This window comes from Nannospalax galili, unplaced genomic scaffold, assembly GCF_000622305.1.
Source record: "Nannospalax galili isolate Female #2095 unplaced genomic scaffold, S.galili_v1.0 scaffold917, whole genome shotgun sequence".
NCBI lineage: Eukaryota > Metazoa > Chordata > Mammalia > Rodentia > Spalacidae > Nannospalax > Nannospalax galili.
This window is the reverse complement of record NW_008340972.1, coordinates 323,171-344,896: the sequence shown is the minus strand read 5'-3', so window position 1 is coordinate 344,896 and position 21,726 is coordinate 323,171. Positions and strand designations below refer to the sequence as shown.

The window sequence follows — 21,726 nt, the reverse complement described above, 5'->3', positions numbered from 1 at the left end:
GCTGTGAAAGAGCCCGTACGTCACCAGTAGCTCCCTCCTCTCTTTGCATTCTTTTTCATGTCATTACATGTTCGTGTTTAAGACAGACTGTCACCAGGAGAAGAGAGTTACCGAGGCAAAGATCAGGATCAGTGTAAAGCTATCTTGGGGGATTTTCTGGCCTTGTCTGTCCTGTTTTTTCAGGCTGTGTGTAGGCACAGCATTAATAACCTTGGAGAATAAATAACATTGCCACTTACAAAATTGTGACTTGTAGATGCTGACTGATAACTGATTTTGAGTGAACCTCACAGTGCTGGGTGTGCCCTGTAGGTCTGAGGGTGTGGTGACTTTTAGTTAGAAACTGAAAGGAAAAAAAAATAAGGAAACTTAATTCAGTTTATGTCACAGTTCAATTGAACGTGCTTCCTCTTTTCAGAGCATTTAAATGGACGTAGACTCCACTCTCTGAAATCTATAGGACTCTGTCTACATTTTTTAGTTGTCATGTTAGTTTATTTGACTAACCCACTGTTCAAACTAGATCCAATAGCAAAAATTATATTGGCAACATCTGGTTATTGGCAGAAATATTTCTGGTTACAAAGTCTATAGCTAAAACAGCTTTTTATCTAGTCAAACAATCCTAGAAGATTATCTGGGCCAATTTGTTGCCATTCCTAACACCCTAAAAGGATTTTCAGGCTGTTCTTCCTATTTCTCTATGTACACATTGAGATACTGTTGCTATGTGAGTGAATGTGAATGAGAGGCCCTTGTTTGTCGACCCAGCCCATGGGAGACTGTGTCACTGTGTTCCATAAATGGATGACTCCGCCCTGTATTGAAGTCTTACACTGAAGAGCGGGAGGGCTGTGGTTTTCATGTAAATGGGATACAGGTCACTATTTGATGGCTGGGCAGGAAGGGCAGCCACCTTCCTGCTCCCTGACTCCAGCCAGTCTGCCACACGTAAGTCAGTCCCTCCTCTCAACTTTGTCATTTCTTGGTGTTCTTTGGTTTTTAAGTATGTCCAGTAGATCCTGTCCCACAGTCTGATCAGGTCTCAAGGTTTGTGGTGGTGGGGTCAGGGTCTGGTGTGAGTATAAGGTTTAAATAAGGGTGACTGGAGGTCAGGGAAAAGGACCACGTTGTGTCCATCCCACTTCACGTGCAAGGACACCTGAGGGTTCTCCCTGCAACTTTCCTGTACCACAGTTCCAAACTGGAAATGAAATGTAAGAAAACAAAAGACCAACTCTCTTTTACTCTGGTTATTCTTGAAGGACAGAAAAAAGAAAGTGTTGCTAGGCCAAATTTATGCATGGTTAGGGTTGAGATGGGCTGTGTATCGGGGTCGCTGTCTGCTGATTTGAGAGTAATCTCCAACTGCTTATCCGGCCACTCCCGAGAATGATGGAGAAAACATCGGACTACTACTCAGTATGTGAGACTTCTCCCAATCACAGAAGATGCATTTGTGCAATCAGTAAGTGGTAGACATTTGTTAAACACTTCTGAATATAATGGTTTGATTGTGAAACTGAGGTGCTACCTGCCGCACTACGAGGCTCCTCTGAATATAATGTCTCAGCTGCAAGGAGCAGAGAAGGGTTCCACAGACACTGTGCAGTGAGACCCCTTTGTAACACAGTAGGGGCAAATTATATATGTTTCCTGTAGTTGTTTTTTTGCCTTTAAATGAGATAATTAGAATTTTTTGAATAGATTGTATGCCAAAAAAAAGTGTTCCTTTCCTCCCATTTTTGGAAACCAATTTAATGGAACAGGAACACATAAATACCATCTCCTAGCCTTACATTCAAGTAGCCAAGGTCACGATGACCAAGCTGGCTTCAATTACAGTGCAATCACTTGGCATCATTTCAAGTCCAGCTGGTAACACGTCATATATGTTAAGGAATTTTAAGTGCTCCTTATATTTAAAAATCAATTCTTGATTTTTATGTTATGATACCCAATGAAACAGAAGGATATTTAATTTTCTTTGATTTTTATAGTGCCATTCCATATACATAATATATGGAAGTAAAACTATAATCAGTATTTAAGTGATGTAAAGGTAGGGCCAGCATCGTTTAGTTACCTACAGGCAATATGGTACAATTATTCTACATCTAATTACTGCCCATGCTTGGGACTGTATTCTGCAAATGTATTTCCTCCATGGAATGCTGCCTGTGGGTTATAAGGTGTGTGTTTAGTGTGCTGGTCTCCCTAACTGGTCTGTGGGAGCCTGAATGACAAGAGCTGTGTCCTGTGTATTTCCAACCCTCATCTCTATTCCTGGCACAAACTGGACCTTTGAATGTTTGTGGAATTCAACTATGCTGATATCATGAGTTATATCTGTGACATATGATCCAACCCCAAGATCCTTAAGGCAGGGAGGAATGAGGTGACAGACATGCTGACCAGCTTGAGGTGATTGTCCCACAGTCTGTGCACAGACCAAAGCATCTTATTTCACACAATACTAACCAAACATTTTAAAAACTAAAAAGCAAAAATAAATAAAAGCCATGATGAAATAAAACAGAAGCTTGCACAGTGTCACCAGCTGACATAAATTCCTGTTTTTTAAGTTTCAGCATGTTTTTGAGTATTTGAGGTGAACATTTAAAAATAATTTATGGGGGCTAGAGAGATGACTCAGTGGTTAAGAGCATTGGCTACTCTTGCAGAGAACCCAGGTTTGATTCCCAGCACCCACATGGTGACTAACAACCATCTGTAACTCCAGTCCCGGGGATCCAATGCCTTCTTCGTGGACAGTGCATGACCACAAGTGCACTTACATGCAAGCAGTACACTCATACACATACCATAAAAATAAAATATTTAAAAATAATTTATATGCTTATATATAAACCTTTAAATTTTTAAAGAAGTTTTATGTTACTAATTATTTGTGTGTTTATGTTTGTGTGAATTTTATATGTATATGAATGCAAGGAGGCCAGAAGAGGGCATCAGATCTCCTCCTGGAGGTGAAGCCACAAGATGTGGGTGCTGGGAACTGAGCTCTGGTTTTCTGTAAGAGCAACCAAGTGCTCTTAACCGCTGACCCATCTCTCTAGCCTCTTGTTTATATTTAGGTCTTTATATATCTGAGAAGACTTTGTTTTACAGTAGCCTGAGTTAGTGCATGTTAGAGGTGGTTTGCAACGGAGAGGGTACTATTTAGTTCATTAAGTGTGAACTAATTTTAAAAGTTTTTATCTTTTGCTAATATTTATTGCATAAAGTTTTGGGAGAGTGAGATGATACATAAAAAGGCTTTTGAAAATTTAAAAATTAAAATATCTTTGTTATATTTTATGTGTATAAGTCTTTTGCCTGCATCTACTAAGGTGCACCACGTGTATGCAATGCCCATGGAGGCCAGAAGAGGGCATTGGATCCCTGGAACTGGAATAATAGACAGTTGTTAGTTGCCATGTGGGTGCTGGGAACCAAATCGAGGTCCACTACAAGAGTAGCTAGTGCTCTTAACCACTGAGCCATCTCGTCAGCCCCCATGTAAATTAAAAAGGTAGGGAGAATATTATATTCATTTGTTTATATGTGTGGACAACATACATGTAGAGGTCAGAGGAGAACTTGAAGGAGTCCATTCTTTCCTTCCACCATACGAGTGGTTCCTGGGGATTGATCTCAAGCACCTTGACCCGCTGAGTCGACTCATCGGCCCTGGCTTTTATAAATTTTAGCATACTAAACGGGTAGACTGCTATTTGCCATACAGAGCAGCTACAAATTCTGCAAGCACTTGCTGGACTGGTAGTATAGTTCAGGAACAGAGCACTTCCCTGGCATGGCCAAGGCCCTTGGCTCATTCCTCAGTGCTGTCTGAGAAACAGGACAGAAGGGGGTAAAACAACACCAGCAAACAAGGCCTGGATAAACTGCTACCTTTCTGTGACTCACGCAAATGGTTTCTTGACTACCGTCTGTGGAAACCTGTCATTAGCTATGGCAGTTAATACAGTCTATATTTGATTGATTGTACAATATGTGCTTATGTGTGTATATAGTTGTGTTTTAATTTCCAATTGTCCATATGGACTTCAGAGGCCAGAATGATGCCAGTTTTGACTTTAAATTTCTCTTTCGAAATACGTAATAATGAAAATTAGCTCATTATTAAAAAGGAAGCACTATTACCAATATCTTGGTTTTTATTTTTGAAAGAATCAGGACAAACACAAACCCTAGACTCCCAAGTTCCTCTCTAATTAAGAATACTTAATAGAAATTTGGAGGTCAAATGAGGCTTTGAAGAACTTGCCCTGGCAAGCTGGGACCACAGTTTTATAAAGCTCCCTTAAGTGCTGACATGGATATAATCCCTCAGATCTTTGAGATAATGGATTAAGCAGAAAATGTATGATTTGGCTAGCTAAAAACCGGAAAGCCATTTTTATTATCAGGTCAGAAGGTTTAAGTTGAGTAATATTCCTATAAATAAAAATGTTTTATGCTTCTGTGGAATGTTCTATTTGAAGAAAATGTGTTGTATGTGTGTGAAATGACTACATCTGTCCTTTGAGTTTAGAATTTGTTTTGCCCAAGAATGTATTAGGTTTTGTTTAAATACCAGACTTGTAGATATACTTAAACTTGGATTTTATTTGTAAGAAGAGCTGTGAGGAACTGTGTATCAAGATTCCCTATACAGCCAGGCATGATGGTGACTGCCTTTAATTCAAGCACTTGAGAGACAGAGGTAGGCAGATCTCTGTGAGATCAAGCCCAACCTGGTCTACATAGTGAGCTCCAGGCCAGATTGGGCTACAGGGAGACCCTGTCTCAAAAAACTAAAAAAACAAAAAAAAAATCCCTATACTGTTCCAGTCCCATAACCTCTCCCCCAGAGCAGAGCAAATATGGGTCCTTTAAAATTGCATGAAAATTTCTGTTTGCAACATTTCTGGAATGGAAAATGTCAAATTATGGAATACTATGAACTCATCTCTCGTCCCCACAGGAGAATGGTGCTGGCCGCTTGTTTTCCGAGAACCTGTCCCGGCTCAGGTTAGCTATGACTGTGAATGGGAAAGCAGGTTCAGTTGGCTTTGGGGACTTATTTGCACCTCCCACCGCAAAACAGTTCTCGTATCCTTTTGTTAGGGAGCACCTCACACTACCGTCACCGGGGCACACCTCATCCTCGGAGAGTGCTGTAACATCCAGTGGTGAGTAGACTGAGGAGAAAGAATTCAAGTCCTGATGACAACTTTCATCCTGGTGTGGTGGCCTGCAAGGTGTGTGCAAATCAGAGGCGGCTAGGCAGGTTCCCCTTTTGCATAATTTTCATGCTTCTGGTTTCTTCCTCTTGATAGATTCTGGATCAGAAATTTTGCATATGGCTTCTGGTGACCTTGACTGCAAATTCCTCTGTGAGAAAGAGGAGGAAACAGAATCTGCCCCTGCCGTGACAGGTAAGGTGTTATTGGGTGCAAGTTCAATTGCTAAAGCACTAAGCAAGCCCCTAAGCTGGTGCCTATAAGCCAGTAAAGCACCGTCCTTAGAAGCTTGATATTATTTAATATCCATTTTTATAAAATGATTCTTAAAAAAAAATTGGAGCAAAGTCTAGGAGGCACCTGTGACGTCTGAGGAGACCACCATTTTCCTTAATTTTGTAGTCAAAAGGAAAATGGCCACATGTTATAATGGGCCTTAAATATTGCCACCCAACACAAATTGATGTTCCAACTGTGGCATAGGTAGCAGATTCAGGAAATTCGTAGAATGTAAATTAGGATATCAGGTGAGAAGGGGAACAGTTAGCAGTGGTTCACTAGGAATGCAGGACCATCAACCAGGTGATGTGGTGGGTACATGTTAGGTCTGAAGACAAAGTATTTATTTATGACCATCTCCAGTGAGACCTGAGAGGCAGAGGCTCCCACTCCTCCCGTTCCTCTGGCAAAAGAAACCTACAAGGAGAACCTATTCTGTTCTCGGAACTCAGCAATTAAATGAGAGATAGGTGGTAAGTTAGAATAATTGTTACGGTTTCGGAAACCTGTCCTGTGAGTGAATTGAACCCTGTCCTGCATCTCACACCTAATAAGATTATTGTTATTATTTTTTTTTGGAGGCAAAATGTCAATATGTAGCCTGTACTAGCCTTGAACTTAAGGTCTTCCGGCCTCAGCCTGCAGAGTGCTGGGGTGACTGCTGTGTACTACCAGACCTACCTGGATGAGGGAAACGTTTTAAGGAAAATGGTAGTGGGGTACTGTTGTTCACCTATCATGTAGAAACATGCAAAATGTGACTACTGTGTTGACAAAGTTGGAGGGAAAAGCGACCCTCAAAAGCTGCTGTGGGAAATGTAATTCTTGTAACTAACATGGAGGGAAACTTCTGATCTCTCAACATCTGAATCCTCAGACAGTTCAGAGTCTGTGAATTTATCCTGCAGCCATCTAGATAAAAACAAAGTGGTGTAGGTATCAATCTGTGTATCTCAGCACTGTTGTAATAACAAAATACTGGCAACAAGCTATCAAAAAAGATTAGACTTTGGTCCATCCACATTATAAAAATTGAAAGCATACAAGTGTAAGACATAGTAAGGAGACGCTTCCCTACAACACCACAGAAGACTTCTGTTTCTCCAAGAAAAAGGACTGAGCGTTCGGTATAACATGCAATATTGTGTGAAGAGAAGGATAGGAGAAGATGTTGTGGGGCCTGGAGAGCTGCTCGGTGGTTAAAAGCACTTGCTACTCTTGCAGAGGACTGAGTTCAGTTCCCAGCACCCATTGGGTAGTTTATGACCTTCTGTAACTCCAGCTCAGGGGATCCATGCCCTCTTCTGGTCTCTGTGGGAACCCACATGCATGTACACACACACACACACACACACACACACACACACATAATTAAAAAATAAAACTTTAAAAGGTGTTATACATGCATAGACTATCTCTAGAAGACTAAACAAAAAAATGTTTACAGGGAAGCGATCTGGATATCGGGCAGATACGGATGAAAGGGAAAATGTTCACATTTTGTGTTTTTTGACTCATGAACCATGTCAATCTGAAGCCTAAAATTTAAGGAAAACCTAAAAACTTCCATATGGAGAAAAATCATATACTTCTGAAAGAAACTGATGTCTGTTCCGTCCTTCGTTCTTACGTTCTTCTCCTTACAGGACCAACAAAAGACTTTTTTTTTCTTTTGGTCTTTTTGAGACAAGCTCTCCCTGTAGCCCCAGCTGGCCTGAAACTTGATATGTAGATCAGGCTGGCCTTGGTCTCACAGAGATTCACCTCACAGAGATTCCTGGGTGCTGTGATCAAAGATGTGCACCACTACATCTGGCATAAGGGCTATTGTTTCTTCTTTTTCCTTATTTTATTTATTAATATTTTAAATGCTCACTTATTTTTGTTTTATGTAAGTGTACTGCCTGCATGTAGGTGGGTGCACCCATGTCATGCAATGCCCATGGAGATCAGAGGAGCGCATCTGATCCCCTGGAACTGGAGTTACTGACAGTTGTTAGCTGCCATGTGAGTGCTGGGAACTGAATCTGGGTCCTCGGAAGAGCATCTCTCCAGCCCCCAGGACTATTGTTTTTGAAGATAAAAGTACTGAATGTTAGGTGTCATATGGAATATTTTGTGGCGAAATGAGTAGGAAAAAATGGGAAGAAGAGGCAAATTGCTCAAGTACTTTGCAATACAGAGTACACGAAAATGAATGGAAATTACCAAAAATACTGGCCTGTGCTGAAAGGTCTGTTTCCTTAGCTTGATGGCATTGCATTTAGAAATAGCCCGTGCTTGAGTAGAAACATGATTGTTATCAGTCTTGGATATGCAAAATAAAAAAACCTGTTAAACTATAAAGAGCCAAGTTACTAATTATTCATCTTTCCTTCATTAATATTAGACTATTAATGTGTTCAATAAAAAAATGCCAGCACTGGGGTTACAGAAATGACTCAGCAGTTAAGAGCACCGGCCAGAAGACCCAGGTTTGAATCCCAGCATCCACATGGTGGTTAACAATCATCTGTAACTCCAATTCCAGGGGATCCGACACACTCTTATGATCTCTGCAGGCATTGCATGACATGGATGCACTTACACACATGCAGGTATAACAGTCATATACATAAGATAAAAATAAATAATATTTATATATGCCAGCATCAGCCTAAAAAAAGATTAAAGGAAGAAACAACCTGCTCTTTGAAAGACCACTCATCAGATATCCAGGTCTGCTGGGAAACGATATATGGCTCGCTTCCTGGAAGGCCTTGGCTGCTGTGTCCCAGGTTGTGCATCCACAGGCACGTGCCCCTCGGTGCTGCAGTATCACACTGTTTACTGGTCCGCCTGCACCGTCACCCCCACCATTTCTTTGTCCTTCACTTGTCACTACTACCCCAGCCACTCACTGTTTCCTTTCCCTCACAGGAACTGGTCCAACTCGTGAGAATATCACATGCCAAGACTCCATGACCAGGGACAAAGCTGTGACACACCTGGTAAGAAAATGGGCATGTGTTCCCTGGAATAGCCGTGACCAGTTACAGTGGTCTACATGTCCCTTTGAATTTACATGAGTCTCTTAAAACGTATTATTTTATCTTTTCAATATATTATGAATGAACTATTTTGAGTTACTAGAATTCAGTTGGATCAGTATTTTATAGACAAATTAAGACCAGGGTATTCTTATGACTTGTACAAGATCCTGCAATGGCTGTAAGGTCAGAACGCTTTTCTTTACATTGGTTTTTGTTCATTTAATCATCAGAGATATGTTAGAAACAAAGCTAATAGCTCTCAGATAGCTGCTTTTAAAAATTATTTTATTTTTATTTTATGTGTATGAGTGTATTGCCTACATGTGTGTAAGTGTACCTGTGTCATGCAATGCCTAGGGAGGCCAGAAGAAGGCATCAAAATCCCCTGGAACTGGAATTACAGACAATTGTTAGCCACCATGTGGGTGCCGGGAATCAAATCCAGGCCCTCTGTAAGAACAGTGAGTGCTCTTAACTGCTGAGCCATCTCTCCAGCCCTCAGATGCCTTCTTAAATAGATAAACACATAGTACATACAATTGAACAGAACAGTGATTGTATCATGTATGTGCTAATCAGATGAAGAAGCAGACAGTTAACTAGCACGAGATTAGTGGTATAAAAAAAGAAATGCTCAGGGTAGAAGCTCCAAGTGTCGTCGTGGAACTGATACAGTTACATGGTGATAAGGTTAGTTCTAAATGTTCAAAGACAATAGTTAAACTTCTTTCATAAAGATCTGTTGCTACTTGTTTGAATGATTGAAGGGGAACTTACAGCCTGTGTAAATGGTTGAAGGTTACCTGTAGACTTTGGGTCCAGCTTCATGGTTCTCCAAGGTTTGCTCTTACGTATGAATCCCTCTGTCCTACGTGTGAAGATCTACAGCCACTTCTGTGAATGACTGAAGCGAGTGATGGGAGGGTAGTGTATAGACTTTGCATCCAGCTGCGTGTTTCCGCAAGGCTTTTACCTACACATTACTCCCTGTACATGTACAGCTGTGTGTATATTATTGTTGCTTTACCCTGAATAGGCAGGTCTTTTGTTAACGCCATACCAAGTATCACAGATCCATGTAGCCAACTCAAGAAAGCTATAACATGAGGATTTTGGTGGGGTGGAGTAGATAAAAATGTTGTAGTCTCAAAGGACTGGAGTAATTGGGTATTACTTTGAACTATCCTTTAGTGTGGGGTGCAGTTAGGATCCAGTGTTGGCATCCTGTAGATGTAAATAAGCAGAGGAAAAAAAATACAGACCTTGAGTTTTTCATAGGAGAATCTCCTTGGCTTTGGGGAGGGGAGAGATTCCTTTCAACTTAAAGCAAGGTAGTCATGCGGACTTTTTAAAAATGATGGATTAGGGCCTGGAGAGATGGCTCAGCGGTTAAGAGCACTGACTGCTCTTGCAGAAAACCTGAGTTCAATTCCCAGAACCCACATGGCGGCTATGAACTGTCCTTAACTCCAGTTCAGGGGAATCCGAAGCTCTCTTCTGACCTCCGCGGCATTGCACGACACAGGTGCACTCACATACATGCAGGCAATACACTCATACACATAAAATAAAGATAATAAATAATTTTAAAAACTGATGGATTAGGAAAGGTGTAATGGAGGGGATGGAACTGATTCAGATGTCATTGTTGTAATTCAGGGGACAGACGGTTACTTTAAACTTAGTGAAAAATATGAGATTTTTTTTCTTTAAAATTTATATTGAGGTTTTGTACATTCATACAACAGATTTTAATCAGAGTCCCTCCTTTGTCCTTCATCCATGTTCCCCACCCTCCACCGGAACTTTGCTCCTTATTTGTCCTGTTCTAAAGACTGTGAACATCTCAGTGTGTGCACATATTAAATGCGTATGAATAAAACGTTTTGCTTCATGTCATACAGTGGAGTTACCTCTTCCATAAACCATTGCATTTCCATAGATGCCCTTTTATTTATTTAAAATACAAGACTTTTTTTTAAGAGGTAAATTCATACTAGATGGATGTGGGCCAAGGTGGGTGTCCTGGTTGATGGTTTAAATGTCAAGGATGATTTGAATGATGAGAAGAGGGAAGGAGGGTAGAATTTGAGAGACAAAATAGGGTCAAGCCTCAGGTTGAGGCGAGACGTCAGTAGTCTGTAGGGAGGCTTTACAGCTAGCTGTGCGCCTATCACAGCAACCCATAAACCCTCCAGAGGAGCAAGCACATGTTCATGAGCTATCAGAAGGAAAGTGGGTGTGGGGTGAGATTTCTCAAGGACTGGCAGGCAGAGAATACTGAGAATAAAGGAATTGATGATTATTATTTTTTCTAATGGGATCTCATTAGATAGCCCAGGCTGGCCTAGAATTTGCAATGTTCAGCCTCCTGAGTGCTGGGATTATAGGTGTATACTACCATGCCCAAGGATATTGGAGCCTTGATGAACAATGTGGGGTCTAGTAGAGAGGACAGGGGAGGAGAGTAGTGAGAAGGGCCACTGTGCTGTAGCAATGGAGGACATTTGTGAGAGGGGAGCCAGGGGAAGACCAAGCTTTGGGGAGGAGGGATTCCTAGTCCATTTTAGATGCTGCAGTGAAGTCAAGTTAGACACAGACCCAAGAGTAAGTATCCATTTGACTTGGTGATGGGCAGGTCCTGGAAACCGGGGGAACAGGTCCTTGGACTGTTAGGTAGAGGGGTAGAGCAGCTAATTTGATCACAGATGGAGAGGCACAGAACTGGGATCGGCAGCTGTGAGCAAGAAGACCTGCACATGTGGCGAAGGGCAGAGGAGAAAGTTCTGTGGCTGGGAAGTTCATGGGATTCAAGGAGTGTGTGAAAAACTCAGATACTCACATGTTGACAGGAATAGGCCCAGACTCACCTTGTATTGCTGTATTTGTTACATTTTACTGAAAAGTTCACTCCAGTTGTTTAAACATCACATGCTATGGAATCAATGACTCTACAAAGGAAATTTGTCCTAGGCTTTCTAATGGAGAATTTATTTGGTTTTCTGAGTTTCTCCACTCATCTGAGGTTTAAAAATTTTTTTTGACTTGTTGTTTTGTGTGTATGAGTGTTTTGTCTGCATGTATGTAAATGCACATACATGGTTGTTCAGTGCCTGCAAAGGCCAGAAGAGGGCATTGAATCTCCTGGAACTGGAGTTATGGACTGTTGTTAGCACCATGTGGGTGCTGAGAACTGGACCCAGGTCTTCTGCAAGTGGGCATCTCTCCAGCCCCTCATCTGAGTATGTCTAATGGCATCATAGAAGATTGTGTACCTAAAAGTGTTCCAATTAGATTGTCCAGGTCAGTGCAGAGCAACCCAATTAAGGTGAGCCTTGTCATACAGATATATTTATTATACAGCAGTTGGTCAGTGATCTTAAAAATGTGTTTGAATGGAGCCTGACCTATATCCCAGCACTTAGCTGCCCAAGGCAGGAGGATCACGAGTTTCAAATCAGTGGGCCCTGTGGGTTGCATGTGAGACTCTCTCAAACAATAACTAAACAACTGTAGGTGGGTGTGTGTGGTGTGTGTGGTGTATATTCATAGGGAATTAAAGTCTAACAGAACAAATCTTAGCAACTGTGTTTGTGCCCCTTCAACCATGTGGGAAGCACCATGCCATAGCCCTAGATCCCCTACTTTACCTCCCCATATGCCCTGGTATGCTCCTTGGCTGAGGAGACCTTCTGTACTGGTCTAGCCCTGGCACCCCTCTCTTCCCCATGAAGAATACTCATTTCCTTGGCACTTAGTTTCCTTTATGATACTTTGTGTCACATTCACAGCCTCTCAAATATTTATGTCAGTTTTGTCTGAACTACATTGGGAGCTACCCTGGACTCCTCCTTCTTGTTAACCTTTATTCCAGTTCCCGGAGTTCTACAGATTTTGGTAGAGATTGGTTGCGGGAATGGGAAGTGGAAAGATGTTTGGGTCTGAAGGACTTCCATTCAACACATGGCAATAAAAGTTCCTTATGATTTTAGGAAACAGGAGAGGAACTCGGAACAATAGACGACCATAGAAAGGATCGCACTGCAGGAGGTAAGGCGTGCTCCTTCAACCCGTGGGAACCTTTGTTCTCTGCTGCTGTTTCTGTAGATGTGTCACACACAACATATTCTGCATCCTGGGATAAGACCAGCCAGTAGGATCAAGTCTTACATCCCCTTGTCCCATTAAAAAAACCACAGCGATGTTTCTTCTCCTGTTTGACCCCACAGTTCTAACAGTAACCAGTGCTTTCTGGAACTAAGAACTGAGCACATGGCAGTGGCCTTTCTGCACTCTTAAGCTCATTTCAGTGCCTCATGTAAAAGTCAATATGCCAGGGTTCACAGAACAAGAGGTAGGCTGCCTCCCTCCTCAGTCCGACTTCACTGAAATGGCACAGCGTCCATGTAGACTCTAGGCTGGTCAGCCTCTACTTACGTGCTCTTAGGTATTTAATCTGGCATCTGCATTCTCATTTGCAAAGTAGAAATGCTGATTTAGCCATTCAGCTGGGCTGGGGATGTGGCTTAGGAGATACAGTACTTGCCTAGCATGCATGAGGTCTTGGGTTTGATTCCCCAGCGCCATATAAATTAAGCAAAGTAGTATGTACCTCGCCTCTCAGCATTCTGGAGATGGAGGAGGGAGGATCAGAAGTTCAAGGTCATCCTCAGCCACATAGTGAGCTTGAAGCCAGCCTGGGCTACGTGAGACCCTGTCTCAAAAAACTTTTACACTTTATCGAGAATACAGTATATTGTGAGTAGTAGACTAAATTATTTATTTGCATAGTTTCATTTAGTCCTGTAAATAGGAGGTGAGGTGGCTTAAACTGTGATTCAGTTTCCTAGCCTGAGAAAAGATGGTTTTTGCCCTGAAGTTTTGCTGTGAAGACCGAATACATTAATATGTCCAGAGCATGCCAGGGCACCTAGCACGGAAGTCATCCTCATGCAAGTCAGCTGTTGCATCCAATTGCATCATTGTCTTGTAGATGGCTTAATAAGGTTGTGACTTGGTCACAAGCATACGTCTGAAAGTCAAAGCTTGGTTTACACCAAGTGTTGTCAAGTTTACATCCTGTGTTCATATCGCAACTCTGCAATAGAGAATCACTGCGTGTGTAAAGGCTTTGTTCTGGGATCGATATGCTGCAAGGCAGTGGTTGATGCCGTCTGGTGATGCTGTTTGTGTTGGTTACTTTTCTTGTTGTGATTCAATACCTGGCTAAAGTAGGTTAAAGGGGAAAAGGCTTATTTTGGCTCACATCATGAGGGGATACTGTCCGTCGTGGAGGGGAAGGCAGGGAGCAGGAGTGTGAGGCAGCCGGCCACATTGTGTCCACAGTCAGGAAGTGGAGAGAGCCAAACTCTGGTGCTCAGCTCACTGTCTCTTCACTCAGTCTGGGACCCCAGCCTGTGGGATGGTGCCGCCCGCCCACATTGAGGGTGGGTCTTCCTGGCCCAGTTAACGTGATCTGGGAACTCCCTAATAGATGTGCCTAGAGTTCAGTTTTATAGTGATTTGAAATCCCATCAAGTCGACAGTCACACTCTTGTTATGAGTGTTTTTACCATTGCTACTGCTGTTACTACAGGTTCTCCCAAAGTTCTGATCCAAGACAGAACCAGGACACCAGCTGGTGTGTATGAGGAAGGTGTGGGTTGGCGGTGGGACCCAGTGTGCTGTATATTCAAATGCCAGGACACAGGGCTGCCCCCGACTCTCAGATATCTTTGGCTTTCAAGCACTGTTCACATCCTGAGGTGTGAGTTGGTGACTTCTAAGCAGGTTCTCAATAGCTTAGCATAGCATCTTAAGATTTAAGCAGATATATTAGCTAGCAATTCAGACGTGCTTAAATGAAATGCATTTTTTAGTAAATGTAGGACATAACATTTGATGAAAATGTACTTTTAGATGTTTAAGCACATTTATTGTCTTTCCATAGAAACCGAGGCTTCCAAGCTTCCTGCACCTTCTGTGAAGCTGGTTAACTTTCAACAAGGTGACAAGTAAGCGTTCATTCACGCCGTTTAGCAGGTTTTCTGTTTCACTTGGATTATGTTTGAGTAAGTTCCTCATCTCTCCCTACAGCACTTCAGCTAATGAGAAGGAGGTGGAGGTGAGTTTACAAGTGTCTGTCTTTCTCTGTCCCTCCAGCCCCCCTTCCCTTCCTCCCCCCTCCACACTTCAGACTCCCTCATCCATGTTTTTGCATGTGCTTGTAATGTGATCAAGTACAGGCTGAGCCCTTGCCTGCAGCCTGAGGGTCCCAGGGAAGGAGGATATCCCAGCACGGTCAGTAGGAGACTGACCTCATCTGACATTCTCTCCCCACCCTCCCGTTGCTGTGACCACAGGCGGAATTTCTCAGGTTATCTTTGGGACTTAAGTGTGACTGGTTTACCCTGGAGAAGAGAGTGAAGCTTGAAGAGAGATCCCGTGACCTGGCAGAAGAGAATTTGAAGAAAGAAATCACCAACTGTCTGAAGCTTTTAGAGGTGAAGGGACACTGGGGACCACACATTTAGTCATATTCTTCCCTCTCTCCCTCCCTCCCTCCCTCCGCTTTCCTTTCTTTTCTTCTTCCCTCCCCCCTTCCCTTCTGCAACAATATTCTTCAGGGTTATTGATCTGTAGCTCCCTTTTCTTGTAACAGCTCTGTTCACCTTGGTATCAAGGTAATAGGGCCTCTTAGAATGAGCTTGGAGATACTCCTCCTTGTTCAGTTTTGGGGGAGAATTTTGAAAGGGCTGCCATTGTGCCTGCCTTCCTTAGTGAAGCCATTTGGTCCGGGGGTTTCTTTGTTGAGAGGCTGTGATTACTGATTCAGTCCTCTCAGATTATTTCCCCATGATTCTGTCTGGCCAGCCGTATTCTGTTTTGCTTACAGCTGACCCCTGCTCTTCCTGCTCAGGGAACTGCATGTCTAGCAATGGCCATTACTGTTGGTCTACAACTCATTAGCTGCAACTTAGACATATCTGTTTGTTTCGAACGTGGCTGCCGTTCGTGTGCCTACTGTGTGCCGAGGATGGTGGCGTCTGCTCCCTGTACATGGCATTCTTGGAAAGCAGACGATGGGCTCCATCCAACAGGTGAAGAAACGGCAAACTAGGAAGCTAGGAAGTTCGACACTTCCAGAGTTACAAAGCCTGTCGTCGGTGTTGCCTCGCACTGTTGACAGGGCGTCTTCTTCATGACGTATGGTGTAATGGCACCTCTTACAGTTCCTGGCTCTAGATTTGGACAGCCTATAGACACCTGCTTACAGTTACACAGAGGCTGGGCATGGGTCACCTGCTAACAAGTCTCCTCTTCATCCCTGCTGAGAAACATAGGCTTTGCTCATGAAAGGCACTATTTGAGGCATGGGTCCAGTGGGATATCCTTAGCATAATGGTATATGCATCTAGCCAGCCTGGTCACCTAGCTGTCAATAGGAGAGTATATTAGTTCTTTTTATTGTTGCAAATAATACAACAGAATACCCAACAAAAGCAATTTAGGGAAGGAAGGATTTATTCTGTCTCATGGTTGGAGGGTGTAGTTCTGCATGACAGGATAGCACGATCACAAAAGCAGGTGTAGCTGTGATGGTAGGTCATAAGGTGGCTGGTTAGAGTCCACAGTCAGGAAGTAGTGAAAGATAAGATCTGGACTTCAGATGGCTTCCTCCTCTTTATTCAGTCGAGGACCCCAGGCGTGGGCCGGAGCCCCGGTGGGGCTTCCTGCCTCTCTGGAAACACTGCCACATGCCCAGAGGTGTGTCTCCTGGGTGATTCCAAATCAAGATAAGATCTGGACTTCAGATGGCTTCCTCCTCTTTATTCAGTCGAGGACTCTCTGGAAACACTGCCACATGCCCAGAGGTATGTCTCCTGGGTGATTCCAAATTCAGCTACATGGACAGTAAAGTTGAAGGTAGAGCCAGCTCTCATTTGCTTTTTATGTCGCTCAAAGTCCCAACTTTGTTCCTATGTGAAACATTTCATGCATAACTTAGTCTGTTTATGCTTACCAAAAGCACCCCATCCTGTGAACCACAGAAGAGAGCTGTCGGTAACCACGGGGGAATACACAAAGAAGGGATCGAGAATAGACTTAAAGGGTTTGTAAACATCTGCATGCATCCACCTATGACCCAACACAGATGCTAATATTTTAACTTACTACTTTTATTTTATGTGTATGTATGTATGTATTGCCTGCATGTATGTATGCATACCCATGTCATGTAATGCCCATGAAGGCCAGAAGATGGTGACAGATCCCTTGGAAGTGGAGTTATGGATGGTTGTCAGCTGCCATGTGGATGCTGGGAACCAAACCTGGGTCCTCTGCAAGAACAGCCAGTGCTCTTAACTGCTGAGCCACCTCTCCAGCCCCAAGATGTTAATGTTTTATACCCTCCATTGTTGGGCTTTGATGATGTTCATCACCCTCCACCAGGATGTTGGAGATCAGACTTTGATTTATTTAGCATTAGAAACACTTGTCAATGATGGTGTTGGATGTCTTCTAACCCTTTGCTTTCCTCACAGTCATTAACACCGCTGTGTGAAGATGACAACCAGGCTCAGGAAATCATTAAGAAGCTGGAGAAGAGTATAATGTTTCTGAGCCAGTGTGCGACTCGCGTGGCCAGCAGGGCTGAGATGCTGGGAGCCATCAACCAGGTAATGGTGGAGCTGGTAAGAGGGTTTGTTTCCCCAGAGACCATGTGCTAATTGCTAAGAATAAGTTTTTAGGGATACTTCTTTGTTTTATAAGACCTATGTGTTCAACATAAGAAAAAATGTATAAGTACAGACTGTAAAGAGAAAGCTCTCATACTAATAGATCAATTGTGTGCTGTGTTCCCCTGGATACCCTCTTCATACAATATTATGATCTGCCTCCAGATGGTTTTCATTGAGTATATAGCACAGCTAACTCCACATACTGCAAATGTGTGCAGACATAGCACCATTTCACAGTATTTTCTGGGTTGCACAGACGTGACTCGTCTAACAAGTTACGTTGGTCATTTCAGGATGCTTTTGTTTTGCTCTGGTAAATGATACTCTGATAAGTGTCCTTGGTTTTCCAGGTGAAGGCACACAGTTGATTCAAGCAGAAGTTTATTTGGTGAAGTAATACAAAGGAGACAGACAGACAGACAGACAGACAGGGGCTAACTTAAAGAGGGGACTGGAGTGGAGCAGCCCGTTGGCTTCTGTATTGTGGGTATTTAAGAAGGTTTTAGACTATTTGAAGTGGATGGTCCTCACCAAGGGTGAGGTGATCCTTTTCCTGTCCCCAATCATGGTAGAGCTGATTTCCTTATCAGGGTATTTCTTTCATCCTCGTCTTGACAAGCCCTCAGAAAAGAGGGAGCAAAACCACAATGTAAATGCTAGTACAAAGAACCAGGACACAGACCCGTCATGAGTGTGCATGCGTGGTGATTGGGAGAGCATCCTGTGCCTTAGTTTCTGACGCAGCTGGAACAACCGAATTGCAACTTGAAGGACATTTGACCACAAGGGGCACCTGGCATCGGAAATGCAGCTGCTGACTGCAGTTTCCTTGGCTGCTTCCTGCTGAACCACCCACCTGCTTTCATTTGCATATGCACGTTGTGCACTCAGGAAAGCGGAATTTCCAATTTTCATCCTGAGCAATTCTGAAGGGATTTGACTTTTTAAAAAGTTCTGTTTTTTATGCAAATGAGTGTTTTGCCTGCATGTGTGTAAGTGAACCTGTGTGCAATGTCCACGGAGGCCAGAAGGGGGCAGTGGATCCCCTGGAACTGGAGTGAAGAATGGTTGTTAGCAGCCATGTGGGTGCTGGGAACTGAATCTGGGTCCTCTGCAAGAGCAGCCAGTGCCCTTAACCACTGAACCATCTCTCCAGCCCTGAGACTTCTGTCTTAAAATATATTGTGTTAAGATATTTTTAAAAATTTACTGATTTTAAAGGCATGGTGGCACACGCCTTTAATTCCAGCACTCATGAGGCAGAAGCAGGCAGATCTCTAAGTTCAAGGCCAGCCTGGTCTATATACTGAGTTCCAGGCCAGTTGGGGCTACAGAGAGACTCTGTCTCCAAAAAAAAATTTTTATTGATTTTTATTTTATGTGTATGAGTATTTTGTCTGCATGTATGTGAGTGCACCTGTGTCATGCAGTGCATTAGGAGGCCAGAAGAGGGTGGTATCGAATCTCCAGGGACTGGAGTTATGGATGGTTGTGAGCTGCCATGTGGATGCTGGGAACTGAACCCTGGCCCTCTGTAAGAGCAGCCAGTGCTCTTACCCTGTTGCTCCAACCCCTCAAGAAAATTTATCTAACTGTGGTGGTTTCAGTTTGATCATTTGTTACAAATTCTCATTCTCTTACAACCCCTCAGTGGAGGATAATGCTATTCTTTATTTTATTTGTACAACAGTTATGTATGCATAAGGTTTTTTTAAAAAAATTTAAGTATCTGTATCAGCTGCCTTATCTGATCCCCCATACTCCATGGTCACAAACTTCAGTTCTCCTTTATCTTTATCCACATTTCTAAATAGCATGCCTACACTGCTGTGTGGTGATATGGTTTCCATTTTAAGTACTGTTGGTTACTTTTCCACCATGGTGCGTCTGCAGTGTTTGTCCCTGCCCCTCACCCTCCCACTGTCAACTTTGCATCTCGTTTCTTGACCAAGCTTAAACTGCACAATCAAACACAGCATTTCCTGCCTTGCCTGAGCCCTCTTTCCTGTTCACGTGTTATTTATTGGGCAAATCTACAACCTGTTTGAATGCACTTTCTCCACCTACCTGTGCCCACTCTGTGGTACATAGCACACCCCATGATGACAGAACTCGTCATCTCATCATCCCATGCACCACGTGGGTCCTGGGAGCCTCCCACCCCCTCCTTCTTCTAGATCAGCTCCACACGGTGTCCTCACTCCTCAAACCATCATCGTGTCCTCTCTTGTCTTCTCTGTCAAAGACTTAGTGACTGAGAAAATTTGAGCCAATCCAAAGAGAGCTGTCAGAGCCCTGAACGTGCCATCAGAATCCACACGAGGCCCTCCTTTCCACTACCAAAGACAGCCAGTCTCCAGCCTTGTGTAAGGGCAGCCATCTTAACCCAGATATACGATCATGTCCCTTCAGGTTTACCCAGAAACATGTGCCTAGATTCTCCTGAATGACCTCCATTTTCTATGGAATCACTCCCACAAGGTCCACTAATACATTAAGATAGGAGATGCTGGGTTGTGTGAATCCCAGTGGTACGGTACTTGCTTAACATGCATGAGGCTCCGAGCTTGATTCCCCAAATAAACACAAAGGATGGAAGCTCTGGGGCCAGGTGTGTGCCTGCGACCCTAAGCCTTGGACAGCTAGCCGGAGACTGAGAGCTTGACTGCTGAGCATCTCTCCAGTCCCCCGTAGTTCTGTTTGGCATGGTAGCAAGGGCTTTGGAACTAAATTAAAGCAACAGTTGCTCAGCATTAGGAATGAACCAAATGCCTTTCGAAGTGGTTTTTATGTTGTGAATTCTACACCAGGATAAAGAACAACCATCACACTGTTTCCAGTGCAAACAAAGCCACTTTTGAGGCAAGGAAGTTTGGTATCAACTATGTGGTATTAAGGTGTTTTAAATGTTAAACATCCTAGCATTGCAAACTTTTTTGTTTTTTTGAAACAGGGTTTCCCCATAGTCCCAGTTGACCTGGAACTTGCTATGTAGATCAGGCTGGCCTCAATCTCACAGAGATCCCCCTGCCTCTGCCTTCCGAGTGCTGGAATTAAAATGCTTGCCACCACACCCAGTGCATTGTATTTTTTATAAAAAACGTTTTATTTTATGACTATTGCTTGCATGTATGTAAGTGCACCTATGTCATGCACTGCCTGTGGATGTCAGAAGAGGGCATTGGATCCCCTAGAACTGTAGTTATAGACAGCTGCCATGTAGGTGCTGGGACTCGAACCCAAGTCCTCTGTAAGAGCAACCAGTACTCTTAACCATTGAGCCATCTCTCTGGCCTCTGTATTTTTTTTTTAAAGAAAATAAGTTTTTTAAAAAATATCTTTCCTGAAACATTTACGAGTGGAAAAAACATGCTGATCACTTACATCTCTTTTTAATTCAAAAACTTGGGAAGAGATGAAACTTTTTATGGCAAAATATCAACGCCCCTAAAGGCTGGCTACCTGTGACCCATGGTGTCTTTACTCTCTCATTGTATTGATAATCTAGCTGGTGAAATATTCCAGACTACATGTCATTTCCTCCACGATTTCCTCCAGATGCCTTTACTCTCTTCTTAGGTCTGGAACTGCCAGCTGAGGTTGGCCTTGAACTCACGGTGCCTACCAGGCCTGCACTCCACCAACTGAGCTGCATCCCCCGCCCCTTTCCACACTGTCTTTAAGGTCTTACCACAAGCACTCGTTCTTATTCAGCTTAAGTTTTCTTGCATTACATCTTTTTCTATTTGCCCTCATACACTTTTTTTTTTTTTCCAAAAATATGCCTATACTGACATTGTAGTTGGATTCAGGAATGGACTGGGTAAATGCGTGTTAAGTTTTCCGTTTACTATTGTGTGTGCACCTGCCACAAGTGCCCATGTGGAGGTCAGAGAACAATGTCCTAGAGCTGGTGCTGCCCTCCAGCATGGGTTCTACGTTTCTTGCATTACATCTTTTTCTATTTGCCCTCATACACTTTTTTTTTTTTTTCCCAAAAATATGCCTATACTGACATTGTAGTTGGATTCAGGAATGGACTGTGGGTGAATGCGTGTTAAGTTTTTCATTTACTATTGTGTGTGCACCTGCCACAAGTGCCCATGTGGAGGTCAGAGAATAATGTCCTAGAGCTGGTGCTGCCCTCCAGCATGGGTTCTACAGATGGAACTCAAGTTGTCAGGCTTGTAGAACACAGGCTTTCCTCACTGGGCCACCTTGCCAGCCCTGAACACACGTTTTAACTGGGTGTGGGGTAGTAGTTTCAACAAAAATTTACTCGTTTTTCTACCAGGAAAGTCGGGTCAGTAAAGCCGTGGAAGTGATGATTCAGCACGTAGAAAACCTGAAGAGAATGTATACCAAAGAGCACACAGAGCTGGAGGAGCTGAAGCAGGCTCTTCTGCAGAGTGAAAGGTCCTT

At 43.2% G+C, this 21,726-nt stretch overlaps 1 protein-coding gene across 1 annotated transcript in view; it reads left to right on the top strand.

Annotated features, from left to right (window-relative positions):
• Nucleotides 1-21,726, top strand: part of Lrmp (lymphoid restricted membrane protein) — a 54,827-nt gene that overhangs the window by 25,595 nt on the left and 7,506 nt on the right. The window contains exons 7-16 of the mRNA XM_029564973.1: nt 4,991-5,037; nt 5,134-5,198; nt 5,346-5,444; nt 8,448-8,518; nt 12,553-12,610; nt 14,511-14,574; nt 14,657-14,684; nt 14,923-15,063; nt 17,107-17,241; nt 21,599-21,713. Of these exons, the coding sequence (XP_029420833.1) occupies nt 4,991-5,037; nt 5,134-5,198; nt 5,346-5,444; nt 8,448-8,518; nt 12,553-12,610; nt 14,511-14,574; nt 14,657-14,684; nt 14,923-15,063; nt 17,107-17,241; nt 21,599-21,713 (823 nt within the window). The remainder of the gene's footprint in view (nt 1-4,990; nt 5,038-5,133; nt 5,199-5,345; nt 5,445-8,447; nt 8,519-12,552; nt 12,611-14,510; nt 14,575-14,656; nt 14,685-14,922; nt 15,064-17,106; nt 17,242-21,598; nt 21,714-21,726) is intronic.